This window comes from Eretmochelys imbricata, chromosome 7 (genome assembly GCF_965152235.1).
Source record: "Eretmochelys imbricata isolate rEreImb1 chromosome 7, rEreImb1.hap1, whole genome shotgun sequence".
In the NCBI taxonomy this organism is placed as follows: Eukaryota; Metazoa; Chordata; order Testudines; family Cheloniidae; genus Eretmochelys; species Eretmochelys imbricata.
This window is the reverse complement of record NC_135578.1, coordinates 73,035,271-73,048,144: the sequence shown is the minus strand read 5'-3', so window position 1 is coordinate 73,048,144 and position 12,874 is coordinate 73,035,271. Positions and strand designations below refer to the sequence as shown.

General features: G+C 41.6%; 1 protein-coding gene across 1 annotated transcript in view; it reads left to right on the top strand.

The window, feature by feature from the left end:
* OPN4 (opsin 4) overlaps positions 1-11,844 on the top strand; it is a 36,384-nt gene extending 24,540 nt beyond the window's left edge. Inside the window, exons 8-13 of the mRNA XM_077821684.1 lie at positions 2,493-2,600; positions 3,803-3,980; positions 6,889-7,041; positions 8,789-8,857; positions 10,511-10,549; positions 11,560-11,844. Of these exons, the coding sequence (XP_077677810.1) occupies positions 2,493-2,600; positions 3,803-3,980; positions 6,889-7,041; positions 8,789-8,857; positions 10,511-10,549; positions 11,560-11,844 (832 nt within the window). The remainder of the gene's footprint in view (positions 1-2,492; positions 2,601-3,802; positions 3,981-6,888; positions 7,042-8,788; positions 8,858-10,510; positions 10,550-11,559) is intronic.
* The last annotated feature ends 1,030 nt before the right edge of the window (positions 11,845-12,874 follow it).

The window sequence follows — 12,874 nt, the reverse complement described above, 5'->3', positions numbered from 1 at the left end:
GGTTTTCAGGACACTGGAAATCAATCAGGTTCTTAAAAGAAGAATTTTATTAAAAAAAAAAGTAAAAGAATCACATCTGCAAAATCAGGATGGAAGATAACTTTACAGGGTAAATAAAAAGATTTAAAACCCAGAGGATCCCCTCTGACTTTGCTTCCCAGTTACAAAACAGGAATAAAATTACCTCTTAGCATAGGGAAAATTCACAAGCTAAAACAAAAGATAATCTAACGCATTTCCTTGCTATTACTTACAACTTCTGTAATTTTAGATGTATCTTTTTAGGAGATGCTTTTTCCTGTTTGGTCGCACACAACAAAAGAGCACAGACCAGAATGTTCTCCTCTCCCCAGATTTGAAAGTATCTTCTTTCCCCATTGGTCCTTCTGGTCAGGTGTCAATCAGGTTAATTGAACTGATTAACCCCTTAAAAGTAAGGGATTCTGTACCTCTGGCCAGGAGGGATTTATGTTACTGCATACATAAAGGTTGTTATCCTTCCCTTTATATTTATGACACTTGCACTAACCCACCACTGCCTCTTACTTATAATTTTCCAGTCATCTGATGAGAAATGTGCATCTGAAACTTAACAACCAATACAGGATAAAATTGACTGTGATAGAGTTTATGAGAACGGAGGCAGGAGTTACTGCAGACACTAGGAAGCAGAAAACTGCCTTTGTCCTCTCCTTCAACCTTTTCAGTTTGGGGCTATACCTTTTTGTTCCCCTTGGGAGCCACTGTGCCTTCTCGGGGATTAATAGACCAAGTCCCAATGCCTTATGTTGACTTTACCTTGACAGCATTGTCACATACAGCATAGATTAGGAGACAGACCTAGAAACTGTGACTACAGTCTTGCAGTCATTGAGGGTGGCTGGTCTGATAGATTAACAAAATGTACAAAAGCAAAGAATGAAACCTAATAACTACAGTACATGCTGTGGGAGTGGAAGATTTAGCTAACATGATACAGGCTCAGTAGGACTGTTGCACTCCAGCCACCATGACACAGGTGTTGTTTTTCCTGTGTCTGGCCAGCAATGACAGAAAGTTTGTGTCACCGTTTACCTCACTGAATGCACTATTGACTAATCTTACTAAAGCATCCGTCCCCTGAAAGGTTACTACGACCTTAAAATGGGAGATAGCATTCCAGGACATCCTGTGTTGCCAGCAAGTACTATGTTCTCCAAGGAATTCATCCTCCAGATCAATGTCCTAGGAGCAGGGGTAGGGGCCACCCTGTTTCAAGAACTGCAGGAAAAAGAACACACTGTGATCTGGAAACTATCACCAGAAGTGAGTCTTAGGTTAGTGCTGGTAGGAATGCCTGCAGTCAGCTGCCCCATGAAGACACTCCAATATTATCTGCTGGGGACCCATTTCCATTTGGTCACATAACACACACTTCTCCGTTGGCTGAATGTGATGGAAAACTCCATTCCAAGCATGATGAGCTGCCTCCTTAGTCTGCAGCCCTGTTCCTTCTTGGTGCAGCAAAGCATTGGGGCACAACATAAAGCCACAGGCAACTTTCCCTGGGAGAGAGGGAAATGATTCTACAAAGTGTGCTCCTATTCCCACTGCTGAAGGAAAGACCCACTCAGGGTCTAGTTGATGCAAGTTGACCCTGCAATATTACTGATATTTAAGTGTAGGTTCCACTACTGACTTTATTTTTATCAAGACAACCTGAACGGGGCCTGACCTGGGCTGTTAAAGCTAGCAGCACCACAGTCAGAACTTCCACCATCTCCTCTAAACATACATGTCAGGTGATGAAGATCCTGCAAACTCTCAATAAAACATAAAACCACCCTCCACTGCATGAGGATTCTTTGACTTTGGTTCCCAGCTTTCGGCAGGTAAAGTCAAAGTGTAGGTGGGAAGCTGATTTATCAGGCACTCTTGTGTTAGCTGCTTTTCATGCAACACCCTCGTCCCTCATTCAGCACACCTGTTAAATGCCATATCAGTGCAGGTTATGCTACTTTAGCCCTTACAGCTCTTTTCTGACCAACTTACACCACCATTTGGGTCACTAATGAATTTAGCTCATAGACTCCAAAGGAACAGCACTTGCTTATTAAAGGCTGAACTTGTCCCATGGTCTTTACCCTACTGTAAACAATCTGGGATTAGCTTGTGGCCTGCTTAAGACACAACCATGAGTAGAATATGGTACACAGCAGCACTTGTAAAGAGGAGCACCAAAGAGATTGTGCCTCTCTGAAGCACAGTCTGGCATGATCCTTGAATAAAATGGGTATGAAATCTGTCCCATGCGCTAGGTTGAAAAAGAATGTTCCTTGACGGTATGTTGGTCCTGCTCCTTGCCCCTTTTATTTCATCCTACCCTCCTGGGAGAAGAGGAAGGGAGGGAGAGTGGCAGCAGTAAAAAGCAGTCCTTGCACTCTGTAACTAATTTTTGTTTTTTACTGTGTGCTGACTATGCAGTAAAAAATAATCACTTTGCATTTCTTTAGGTATTCCCATCTCCTGACACCCTTTATGAACACCGTACCAGCTGTGATTGCCAAAGCTTCTGCCATTCACAACCCCATCATTTATGCCATAACTCATCCCAAATACAGGTAAGGTTGCTCTCTTCAAACACAAATAACATAGCAAAGAAAACCAAATCTATCTCTGATACAACTTTCTTGGATTCATTGAAATCCCGTTGTATGCTAGTGCCTGAGCTGTGCTTCATCTGCTTATTTTACCTTTATGCTGTTTTTTTTAACCTCTGCAAGTGAGCATGAAGCCAAAAAAGAAAACAGAAAAAGCGGTTCTAAATGCCCTATAAATGTCAGTGGAGTTTGTACTCAGAACAAATTACCGTGCAGATGGGAGCTAGAGACATTTATGGAAGGGTGATAGCTGTACTCATTGATCATCTGATAAAGGGTAGAGACCTTTCCTGGCTAAAAACAAGTTTTATGGTCTTTTGCTTTGAAATATTTCCTTGGGAGATGTACCCATTTGTCAGTGTTGCAAATAGTAGTTTGTCAAGTTACCCAGACCAATGAGAGTTGGAGTTTGGTAAATGGCTCCATTTCTTTCATGTGTTGTGGGCTTCCCATTCCTCCTTCGCGCTTCCATTGTTCAGTCATCTAATAATTGTTTTTTAGTTGTAACATCCAGGTCAACCCCAGTTCAAGTTCAGATGAGGGACATGTGATGTGAACAAGCACAGCTAAGCCATGCAATATTGCTTCTCCCCTTTCAAAAGCATTCTGGGGACTCTGGGGATTCTGGGGTGGGGAAAAGAGCAGTGTAGTAAAAATGATCCCTTACCCCTCATCTAGAAAGAACAGTTTGCTTTAGAGTTTATACGACCACACCGATACTAAGTGAGCAGATGCCCAGGAGGAAGTTACAATAGCTGCTTAAGGAGAGATTAAAATAATTCTCTATGTGGTAATTCTGCACAGTTCAGTTTAAAGGGCCAGAAGCTTTATTTTTATCCCAGTTCGTCTTTAAGCAGATAAAACATTTTAATAGCTGGTTTCAGTGAAAAAATTACATTTTAATATTCTTCTCTCCGCCCAGCAATGTCAGTAGTAAATTCTGACTCAACAGAATGCTGTAAATCACTCATGTCTTGTTTCTTTAAAATTGTCTTGAAGAGAAGTTGCACACAAAGCAGTATCTGAAATCTGGGAAACTTTTCAGTCTCTGCAGCATGTGTCTGTCTGAATGAATTTCATGTTTATGGTGAGTGGCTTTTTGTGCTGGCAGCTTTATTTAGGCAGAGGGAATTGACTGGTTGGTTCTATTTTGTATCCACTAGAATGGCCATTGCAAAGTATGTGCCGTGCCTTCGACCCCTGCTAAGAGTTTCTCGTAAAGACTCCAGGTCTTGCAGCAGGTATCTCTCAACCAGACGATTCACTATTACCAGCCAGTCTGAGATAAGTGAACTGCAGAAAGGAAAGAGACGGATATCCTCTCTCTCAGACAGTGAATCAGTAAGGAAAACCCTTCAGATATGTTTATTTTGAAAAAGCAAGTAAATAATTTTCATACAGCACCCTTCAAAGTGGTAGGTAGATTAGATGGAAAGATGCATTGTGATGCTAGGTACAGAGGCTCTCTGAGGGGGTAATTGGGGATAAAGCAGAATTTAAAAAAGGAAGATAAAGTTTAAAAGCAGGATGCAAATAACATTGATATTCTTACAGGTTTGTGTCACTCATGGGAGAATGGACAGATGCACTAATTGGAAGACAAAAAGTGAATGGGACTTAGTGTGTGGTGCTTCAATGACCACAGATCTGGAACTTGGATACTTAAAAGTGAAATTGCAGTCCCCAAGTAGTGCTTGGAGGGAGGCAAGGTTGTAAAGAAAGAGCCAATGCGCTTTCTGAATGTGAAATGGGCTGCATTTAGAAACAGATTATTTGGCAGATTTAGACAGATCAACAAAATCCATCACAGAACTATTTTTCCAGAAGATCTCAAAAGCTTGCTGCTGCTGCCAAACTAAGTATTGCGAAATGTTGTTTCTGCACGGTAGCCAGAAGCAGGTCAGATTTCTGGAGTCCACATCTCTTTCTAGGTTATTAATGGCACATTAGTGTTCTATTTTCAACCATTTTTATATGATTCCTAAAATGGAAAAATGCCATTATGTTCTATGTGAGTGTTCATGTTTTCAAGCTAATATCCTTTCAGTTGATGTAGTCAAGCTCTGAATTCTGACAGTTACTTTTAACTGTGATTTTTTCCAACTTTTTTTTAATGTTATACTTCTGACTTATCAAGCCAATCAAAATTAAACCTATCAGGCTAAAAGACTTCAACTTGAATGTTTTGAAATTCACTAACAGTTTCTGACAAAACACCCTTTAAATGATGTATCTTGAATTTTTAAAAAAGAAATAATCCTTCAAAACTATTAGTACGCTCTTCCTCTCCCCTTCTCTACTACCCTGCTGATATAAGGGTTTTTCAGCAAGGGAGAAATCTAAGGCCCTCATTCTGCAACCGGATTTGCCCAATCAGGCACTTGCAGTCATGTAGATTGAAGCCTGGCTACACAGGGAAAATAGTGAAACTGACAAACTGTTGTCAAATTCTCAAAGTATATAAATGTTAAAAAGTTGAATTTTTTTCCTAGCTAACTTCTATCAGGCATCAGTAACCTTAGGTCTGCTTTGGAACTACAGTAGATACAAAATTAAAGCTGTCAAACAGAAATGTTATTCCCCCCCCCCCCCCCCTCCCCCGCTGTGTCCTTTAAATTGTTAAGTTGAACACATTACACCCCGATTTCATTAGGAATTCTGACTCATCACTAATTTAGTAGGAAGTTGAAGTTTGTCACACATACCCTTCTCTAAATACTGAAGTTCAAGGGGAAAGCAGGGTATGACTTTAAGATAGAATTTGGCTAAATGTTGTTTTTGACAAGTTTTTCCTTGATTAATATGCTTGATCATCACATGCAATTCCATGAAACCAGGAGTTTCCTTTCCCTAGACATGTACAATACAAAAAGGCAGAGCAAAGACATATTTTGTGCCAAGGTTGGTCAGTCAAGTTATAACTGACTCTAATTTTGCACCCCCACAAGCAGTCAAATTCTCTATCTACAACTTAGTTGCACTCAAAAGGGTGCAATTTTTTTTCATGCCTTTGAAAAATCTCAAGGAAAATAATTTCCAAACAGATCTTTGCAGTAGAAAGTGGCCAAGTACAGCAGTACAAGAAGAGACTGGCTTTACAAAACAGAACTGTAACTCATTTTATAGCCAACTGATCCATTGCAGGTGGTGATAATTAAATCCATTGTATATGTAAAATGTGAACTATAGAATGTGTGATGTTTCACCATTAGGGTGAAAACAGAACAAAACTGGTGACAGATCCAAAAAGGCATTGAAGCAAGTTCAGCCCCGTCAGAAGCAGATGCAAATTCTGTTGAAGTCAACAGAATCATTACAGGGCTGACCTTCCTCTAGATGAGTCTGTATCCTTTTGATAAAAACTTATATCAAGGTTTTTATGCAATTTTGAACAATGGTCCCATGAAAAGGTCTCTTATGTGTCTACTCTTTTTTATTCTAACATGTACCAATTTAAAAGGACATTGTCAAGGTATTTTAAAACATATTTTTTGACAACTGCTTATAACAACTTCCTTGAGTTTGGGAGTGAAATCTGTGTCCTAACTAGTGTTACCCTTTATTAATATTTGGTTTTTTGTTGTAGGGCTACTCACTGCTTATGAATGCTTGCTATACACACTTTTCTTTCTTTGTTTTACACTCTCTCTTGTGCTCTCTCGCTCTCCCAATATAAGGAACAATTAGAGCGGATAGAAAACATGAATTTCTGTCTCGTACGAAATTCTGATATTTTGACATTTTTAAAAAAAAATCAAATCTTTTCACTGAATGAAAAACTCCAAAACATTTTCCAGTACTGAAATGTCAAAACGTTTTGATTGACCTTAATCTCTTCTTCCACTTGAGCTGCTGTGATGCCTCATGGGAGTTGTAATTCTGCATCCCTCATGTCCCCATTCTTCCCAGAGGGTGCTGCTTCCTGGCTGGACTACATTTCTCCACTCCCACACCATGGAAGTTTCAAAAAAACTGATCGGAAAACTTGATCAAAATTTTTCAACCAGCCCTAGAAAAATATGCAGACCAAGTTTTAGGCTTTCCAACCTTTACAGTATTGTTTGCACTAATCTAAAACTTTTTGGGTGTATGATGTTGTGTATAATCAGCTATCTTCTTTGAAATATCTTTCTTACAGTCTTTCCCCTTTATGAACCATGTCCATGTAAAATGTAACTTCATGTTATTGGCCAGAGTAACTGAACCCAAAGGCAACCTAAAGTGCTTGTTTCCGATGTATTCATTGCAGGGCTGGACTGATACAGAAGCTGATGTCGTTAGTGTGATCTCCAGACCAGTCAGTAAACAGCTTTCCTATGAAATTGGCAAATACGCTGTTGAAACCAGTGACACAAAAGCCAAATCTAAACCGAAAAGCCATGATTCTGGGATTTTTGAGAAGGTAATAAATGCTGTGCACCATCCAAGCCCTCAAACAACTGATGAGTTAACAAATCTGCACATTTTTTCATAATTAGAATAGAGTCATAGAAAGGTAGGGCTGGAAGGAACCTCAAGAAATGATCAAGTCCAGCCCCCTGCACTGAGGCAGGACCTGGTAAACCTGGACCATCCCTCACAAGTATTTGTCTAACCTGTTCTTAAACGTCCAATGATGGAGATGCCACAACTTCCCTTGGAAGCATAGGTACTAACACCGTGGGATACTCCAGGGATGGAGCACCCACAGGAAAAAAAATAGTGGGTGCTCAGCACCCACCAGCAGCCCCACGGATCAGCTCCTCCTCCTCCCTCCCAGCGCCTTCCACCTGCTGCGATCAGCTGTTCAGGGGTGTACAAGAGGCGTTGGGGGAGAGGGGAAGGAGCAGGGGCAGGAAGAAGGGGAAAGGGGTAGAATGGGGTGGGAAGAGGGAGAGCAGAATGGGTGCAGTAAGAGGCGGCGTGTGGGTGGGAGCTTGGGGGAAGGTGTAGAGTGGGGGCGAGGCCTGGGGCTGAGTGGAAGTCCAGCACCCCCGGGGAAATCACAAAGTTGGCACCTCTGCTTGGAAGCCTATTCCAGATCTTAATTATTCTTATAGTTAGTTTTTCCTAATATTTAACCTAAACCTCCCTTGCTGAAGATAAAGCCCCTTACTTCCTGTCCTACCTTTAGTGGACATGAAAAACAATTGATCCCCATCCTCTTTATAACAGACCTTAACATATTTGAAGATTATTATTAGGTCTCCCCTCATTCTTTTCTCAAGATTAAACATGCCCAGATTTTTTAACCTTTCTTCATAGGGGAAGTTTTCTAAACCTTTTATCATTTTTGTTGCTCTCCTCTGGACTCTCCAGTTTGGCCAGATCGTTCCTGCAATGTGGCACCCAGAAATGGACACAATACTCCAGCTGAGGCCTGACCATTGCCGAGTAGAGCAGGACAATTACCTCCTGTGTCTTGCCTATGACACTCCTGTAATATACCCCAGAATGATGATAGCCTTTTTTGCAACTGCATCACATTGTTGACTCATATTCCATTTGTGATTCACTATAACCCCTCGTTCTTTTCAGCACTACTGCAACCTAGAAAGTTATTCCTCAGTTTGTAGTTGTGCATTCGATTTTTTCCTTTCTAAGTATATTACTTTGCACTTATCTTTATTGAATATCATCTTGATTTCAGTAATGAGGGTTCCTACATAGTGGGGGAAAATAACCCTGAGGGTTAACTTTATGTGGTTAAAACACTTTACAGCTTGCAGTGATATGAATGTGATGAGTAATGACCTTGAGGTTGTAAAAGGTCCTCAGCTTTCTATTTTCAGCACTGGTTCATTTTCCAGTTGTCTTTGTTACATTTGCAAGGGGCAAAGGAGGCAGGATGTTTGTTCTTTGCTTCTGAACGTCTTGTATTTTTGTTTTTAAACTGTCATTTGTTGCTTATTCATCATGTGTTCTGCAGTGTCTAAATTACTTATCATGAACACACTTTTTTATGCTCTGTAGTCATATACTGTAACTAATTAACTGAGATGGTGGCTAGAAATACAAAATAACACTGTTCTTTGCAGTTCACTATGTTTCAATCCTCCGGTTTCCTCCCCCGCCATTCCCCCTTCTTCTATTTCACATGCCACTTGGTGTAGAATATTGTGACATGCCTGTGTGTCATGTATGGGCTTTTTTTCTCATTTATCTTTTAGACTTCTGAAGATGCCGATGACATTTCCATGGTGGAGCTGAATGTCAGAGAGTGCAGTTCCTCTCCTGTTGTAAGTATTATTTTAGTATTTGTCAGGAGTTGAATTGAGGAAAGAAAGCAGTGATTTTTTTCTAATCTCTGAACATAGACTAAGCTCTGCCACCCACTGTTGACTGTGCAAGATATGATCATAAGTAAGGATGTGAGTTTGTCACGGCGGTCACAGATTCCATGACTTTCCGTGACTTCTGCAGTGGCTGGTGCGCCTGGCCTGGGGGCAGCTCAGGTAGCCCCTGCAGCAGTCGCACCAACCAGTGCTGGAACAGTCTCGGGCCACTGCTCTCCCTTCCCCCAGCAACAGCAGGAGTTTGGGTGTGGGAGGGAGAAGGGGGTTAGGGCCTGGGACAGGGTGAGGCGGAATCTGTGCTGCGCTTACCTCAGAGGGCTCCCTGGAAGCAGCAACATCCCCCTTGCTCAGCTCCTAGGCGGAGGCATGGCCAGGCAGCTCCACACGCTGCCTCCACCTGCAGGCACCGCCTCTGCAGCTCCCACTGGCCGCGATTACTGGCCAGCGCGACCTGTGAAGCCGGTGCTCTGGGCGGAGGCAGCGCGCAGAGCTGCCTAGGAGCTGAGTGAGGGGGATGTCCCCACTACCAGGGAGGAGCGGAGCCAGGTAGGGAGCCTGCCAGCCCTGCCCACCCCAGCACCAGCAGGAACCTGGGCCATGCACTGCTGCCCACCACCCCCAGCACCAGTGGGGGTCCTGGCCAGGCTGCGCGCCGCTGCCCCCCCAGCACCTGTGGTACCCCTGGGCCACACCCCAGCACCCACAGGGTGCCCCCCCCAATTTAGTCAGGGGTATATAGTAGAAGTAATGGACCCCACTGGGCTCCTCACTAGTGCTTAGAAGCCCTTTGTGCTAGGTTCTGTATGAACACATATTGTAGCAAGATGAGAGGTTCCTGCTCCAAATAATTTAATCTAAAATACTAAACAACTAAGCTAATTGTAAAATAGTTTGTTAATTAAATGCTAAACAGGATTGCTGTTGGACTACCAATTGAAGATAAAGTATACTATATAAGCCTTAATTATATCTTGAAACAAGTAAGATGAATGAGGAAGAAAAGAGTTCTCCTGATGAACTTTTAAGTGGAAATCATGACTCTAAAACTTGACTGTGCCCTTACTGCTGTCCGAGCCATAAAGTGTCAGCAAGAGTGCAAAGGAAAACAGAAGGAGGATCCTCAACTCATAAAAATCCTAGAAAATGTTATAGAAAATATATCTTTGCTTGCCTCTTAGATTATTTAAGCAAAAATTGAAAAAAAATCATATCCTACAACAGTTAATGCTGTATTTGGGGTCATAATTGTAACATACTATGACAGGTTTTGCAAGGGCAGTTTTGAAACATCAGGTGCTTATCTTTTTTCCTATCCAAGATGGATCATGCTGGAGAAAGGAAACGGTATGCAAGAGGTTTATTTACTTTCATGCATTTAAGATAAGGGCATAGTAGTCCTGTTGTGTCTTTTTCTTTAATAACAGACACTTCCTTTCCAACCCCCATTAAGAAAGAAAAAAATATTTCCTGACTTTTGTTTTGTAGAGGATTTGCTTTGGAGTAAGGTGTTTCTTCCTACAAAAAGTCAATATTCCACAGTCACTGAATATTGCTGTCGAAAAGAAAGCTGTTAACCTTTTGTTATTCTTTGTGTAGGCCCTGCCATCTATAACCTATAGCCTTGAGGAAATCCAAGTAAGTGTTTTTTGGGGTGGGGGGGGTTGTGTGTGATTTTTTTATGTACTTTTATAACTTGGGAGAGCACCACCCTTTTGAGCAATCCCATACTAACGTATTCTTATCTGATGACAATGCTGTGGCACAGCGATAATCTTTTAACACATCCCATGAGTGGATTAACTCTAATCCATCTGCCCTAAATCCAGCTAGATGGAAAAAAAAAAAGAGAGAAGAATTATTGGCAGAAATCAGCATTTGAGTGTGAATCTGTGTTATCTTTAGACTGCACTGTGAATGCTAACACACGTGCCTGAAATAGGTCTTTTCATAGTTAGTAGTAAGCTTTACTATTCTCTCTACAGCTTTATGAAGATATCATTCCAACACACTCCTTTTCTTGGTCCTTCACTAGTATCATCCAGTATTTTCCATTGCTGAATTAATTCTATTCACCTTTCCGCTGTTTCCTCTCTTACTTCACTGTTTACTTCACTATTTGGTGTCTCATTTCAAGGCCTCCATGCTGTGGTTCATTTTGGTCTATCTTTTATCATCTCTAACCCTGATAATGCCTCATCAATTGCCGTCTGATTTGATTAGATTTTTGGAGGGAAGTAACCATCTATTTTCTGGAATTCATGTGTACTTCTAGCTTTACCAGATCCTTACACTGGCTTCCTTGCACTATTGTTCACAGAGGCATGTGCTATTATTAACCCGAACCTTCATCAGAGTACTGGGGAGTGTGCCTGAAGTATCAAAGTGTTAAGGAATGTAAGCGCTGTTCTTTGGTATATTAGTTTGTTTAGTAAGATATTTCTCAGAAGTGACTCCTGGGATACATCAAAAAAGTTTCTAGGTCAAATTCTTTCCCATTCCTATAAGATTCGCTTTGGTTTAGCAGTGGTGATTGTCACAGTGCTTGTCCAAATGTTTGTCACTTTCCCCTTTAGTGGACTGTTGCAATCTGATCATCTTGCAGACAACTGTGTTTTACATTTCTCTTAAATCCTTGCATGCTTAAGACAGGTGAGGGCCTGAATGGCACTGGACTACGAAAAGGAGACTCTCACTCTAGACCGTCTGCAGCCCAGATACCCAGCATTATAATAACATACAGCAACGTCCAGGAAATGGAACAGCCTTCTGAATACAGCTCTGACTTCAGGTTCCCTAAGAATAGTAGCCACAGCCAGGATAAGGACTACAGTAGCCAACCAGACAGACTGTACCAGGGCATTGCCTTAGCCAGTATCTCAGGAGAAACCACAGATCAACTGAGTGCAGAAGACCTTCCAAAACTGCTCTGATCCACGGAAAGCCACCATTCCTACAGTGACCCAACACGAGATAAGCCAAGGGTAAAAAGAAGATGCTGAAGCAGCATCTGAGCTCTCTCCAGTGGTTGGTTTCCTGTTCTAGCTCGTGTGTTAGGACAAGTATATTATTTCTCCACAATCTAGATCATGAAATTACACTTTTCACTCAGATTTCACTCTGTTCAGGAATTAGCAACTATTGCGTGAACACCACCTTCAGTTACAGTATATGCAGGCTTCATGATAAGACTTCATTCTGGGGGGTTAAGATTCAGATAATGGTCTTTGTTCATTGCCAGATCTCAGCCACAGTTACTATACCAGAAAGAAACACTTTTAGAAGATAAACTATAGAGTTGAGAGTATTTGGGAAAATGTACAGTACCTGGTGGAGAAGGTTTCTTATTTTTGTTAAAGCTCTCTAAGTAGACCATGTTTAAGTGCAATATCAGTGCTCCACTCCCTTCTTAGTTCCATGCTTTTTCTCAAGCTCTTGTATGGTTTTGTTAAAAAGCAATGCACTTAAAAAGCAGTTTGAGGTCTCAGATCATTGTCCTTATCTCAAGGAAGGGAAATCATTTTCAAGTGTGGCCCATGCTCCCCTTCCCTCCTGTCTTCCTTCTGTGTCAGTTATTAAGTGACCAGTCCAATCCTGGCTCAGCTCACTTGCCCCAGAACAATATGAAAGATTCTAGAAGCTAATGAGCTTCAGTCACCATGTTTCAAGGCTGAGGAAGCTGTAATTAAATGTCTTATTGGTAAAGAGCTGCTGCTGGCTCAGAAAGGTATTCTATTAAGAAACTCTTTCAAAATTAACTTAGAGCTCAATGCATTCTGGTTCTGATTTTTCTATTATGAGGGGAAAGGAGGGTTTGACACCACCACCCCAGGCACCCACAAAACATGGAATCCCCATTACCTCAACATTTAACCATGCTTCTTACCTCTTCTGGACAGCAACAGTCAGGGCCTCCTTCAACTGTAGCTATCCCGGCTACTCAACACATGTGAGTGTGTGTGT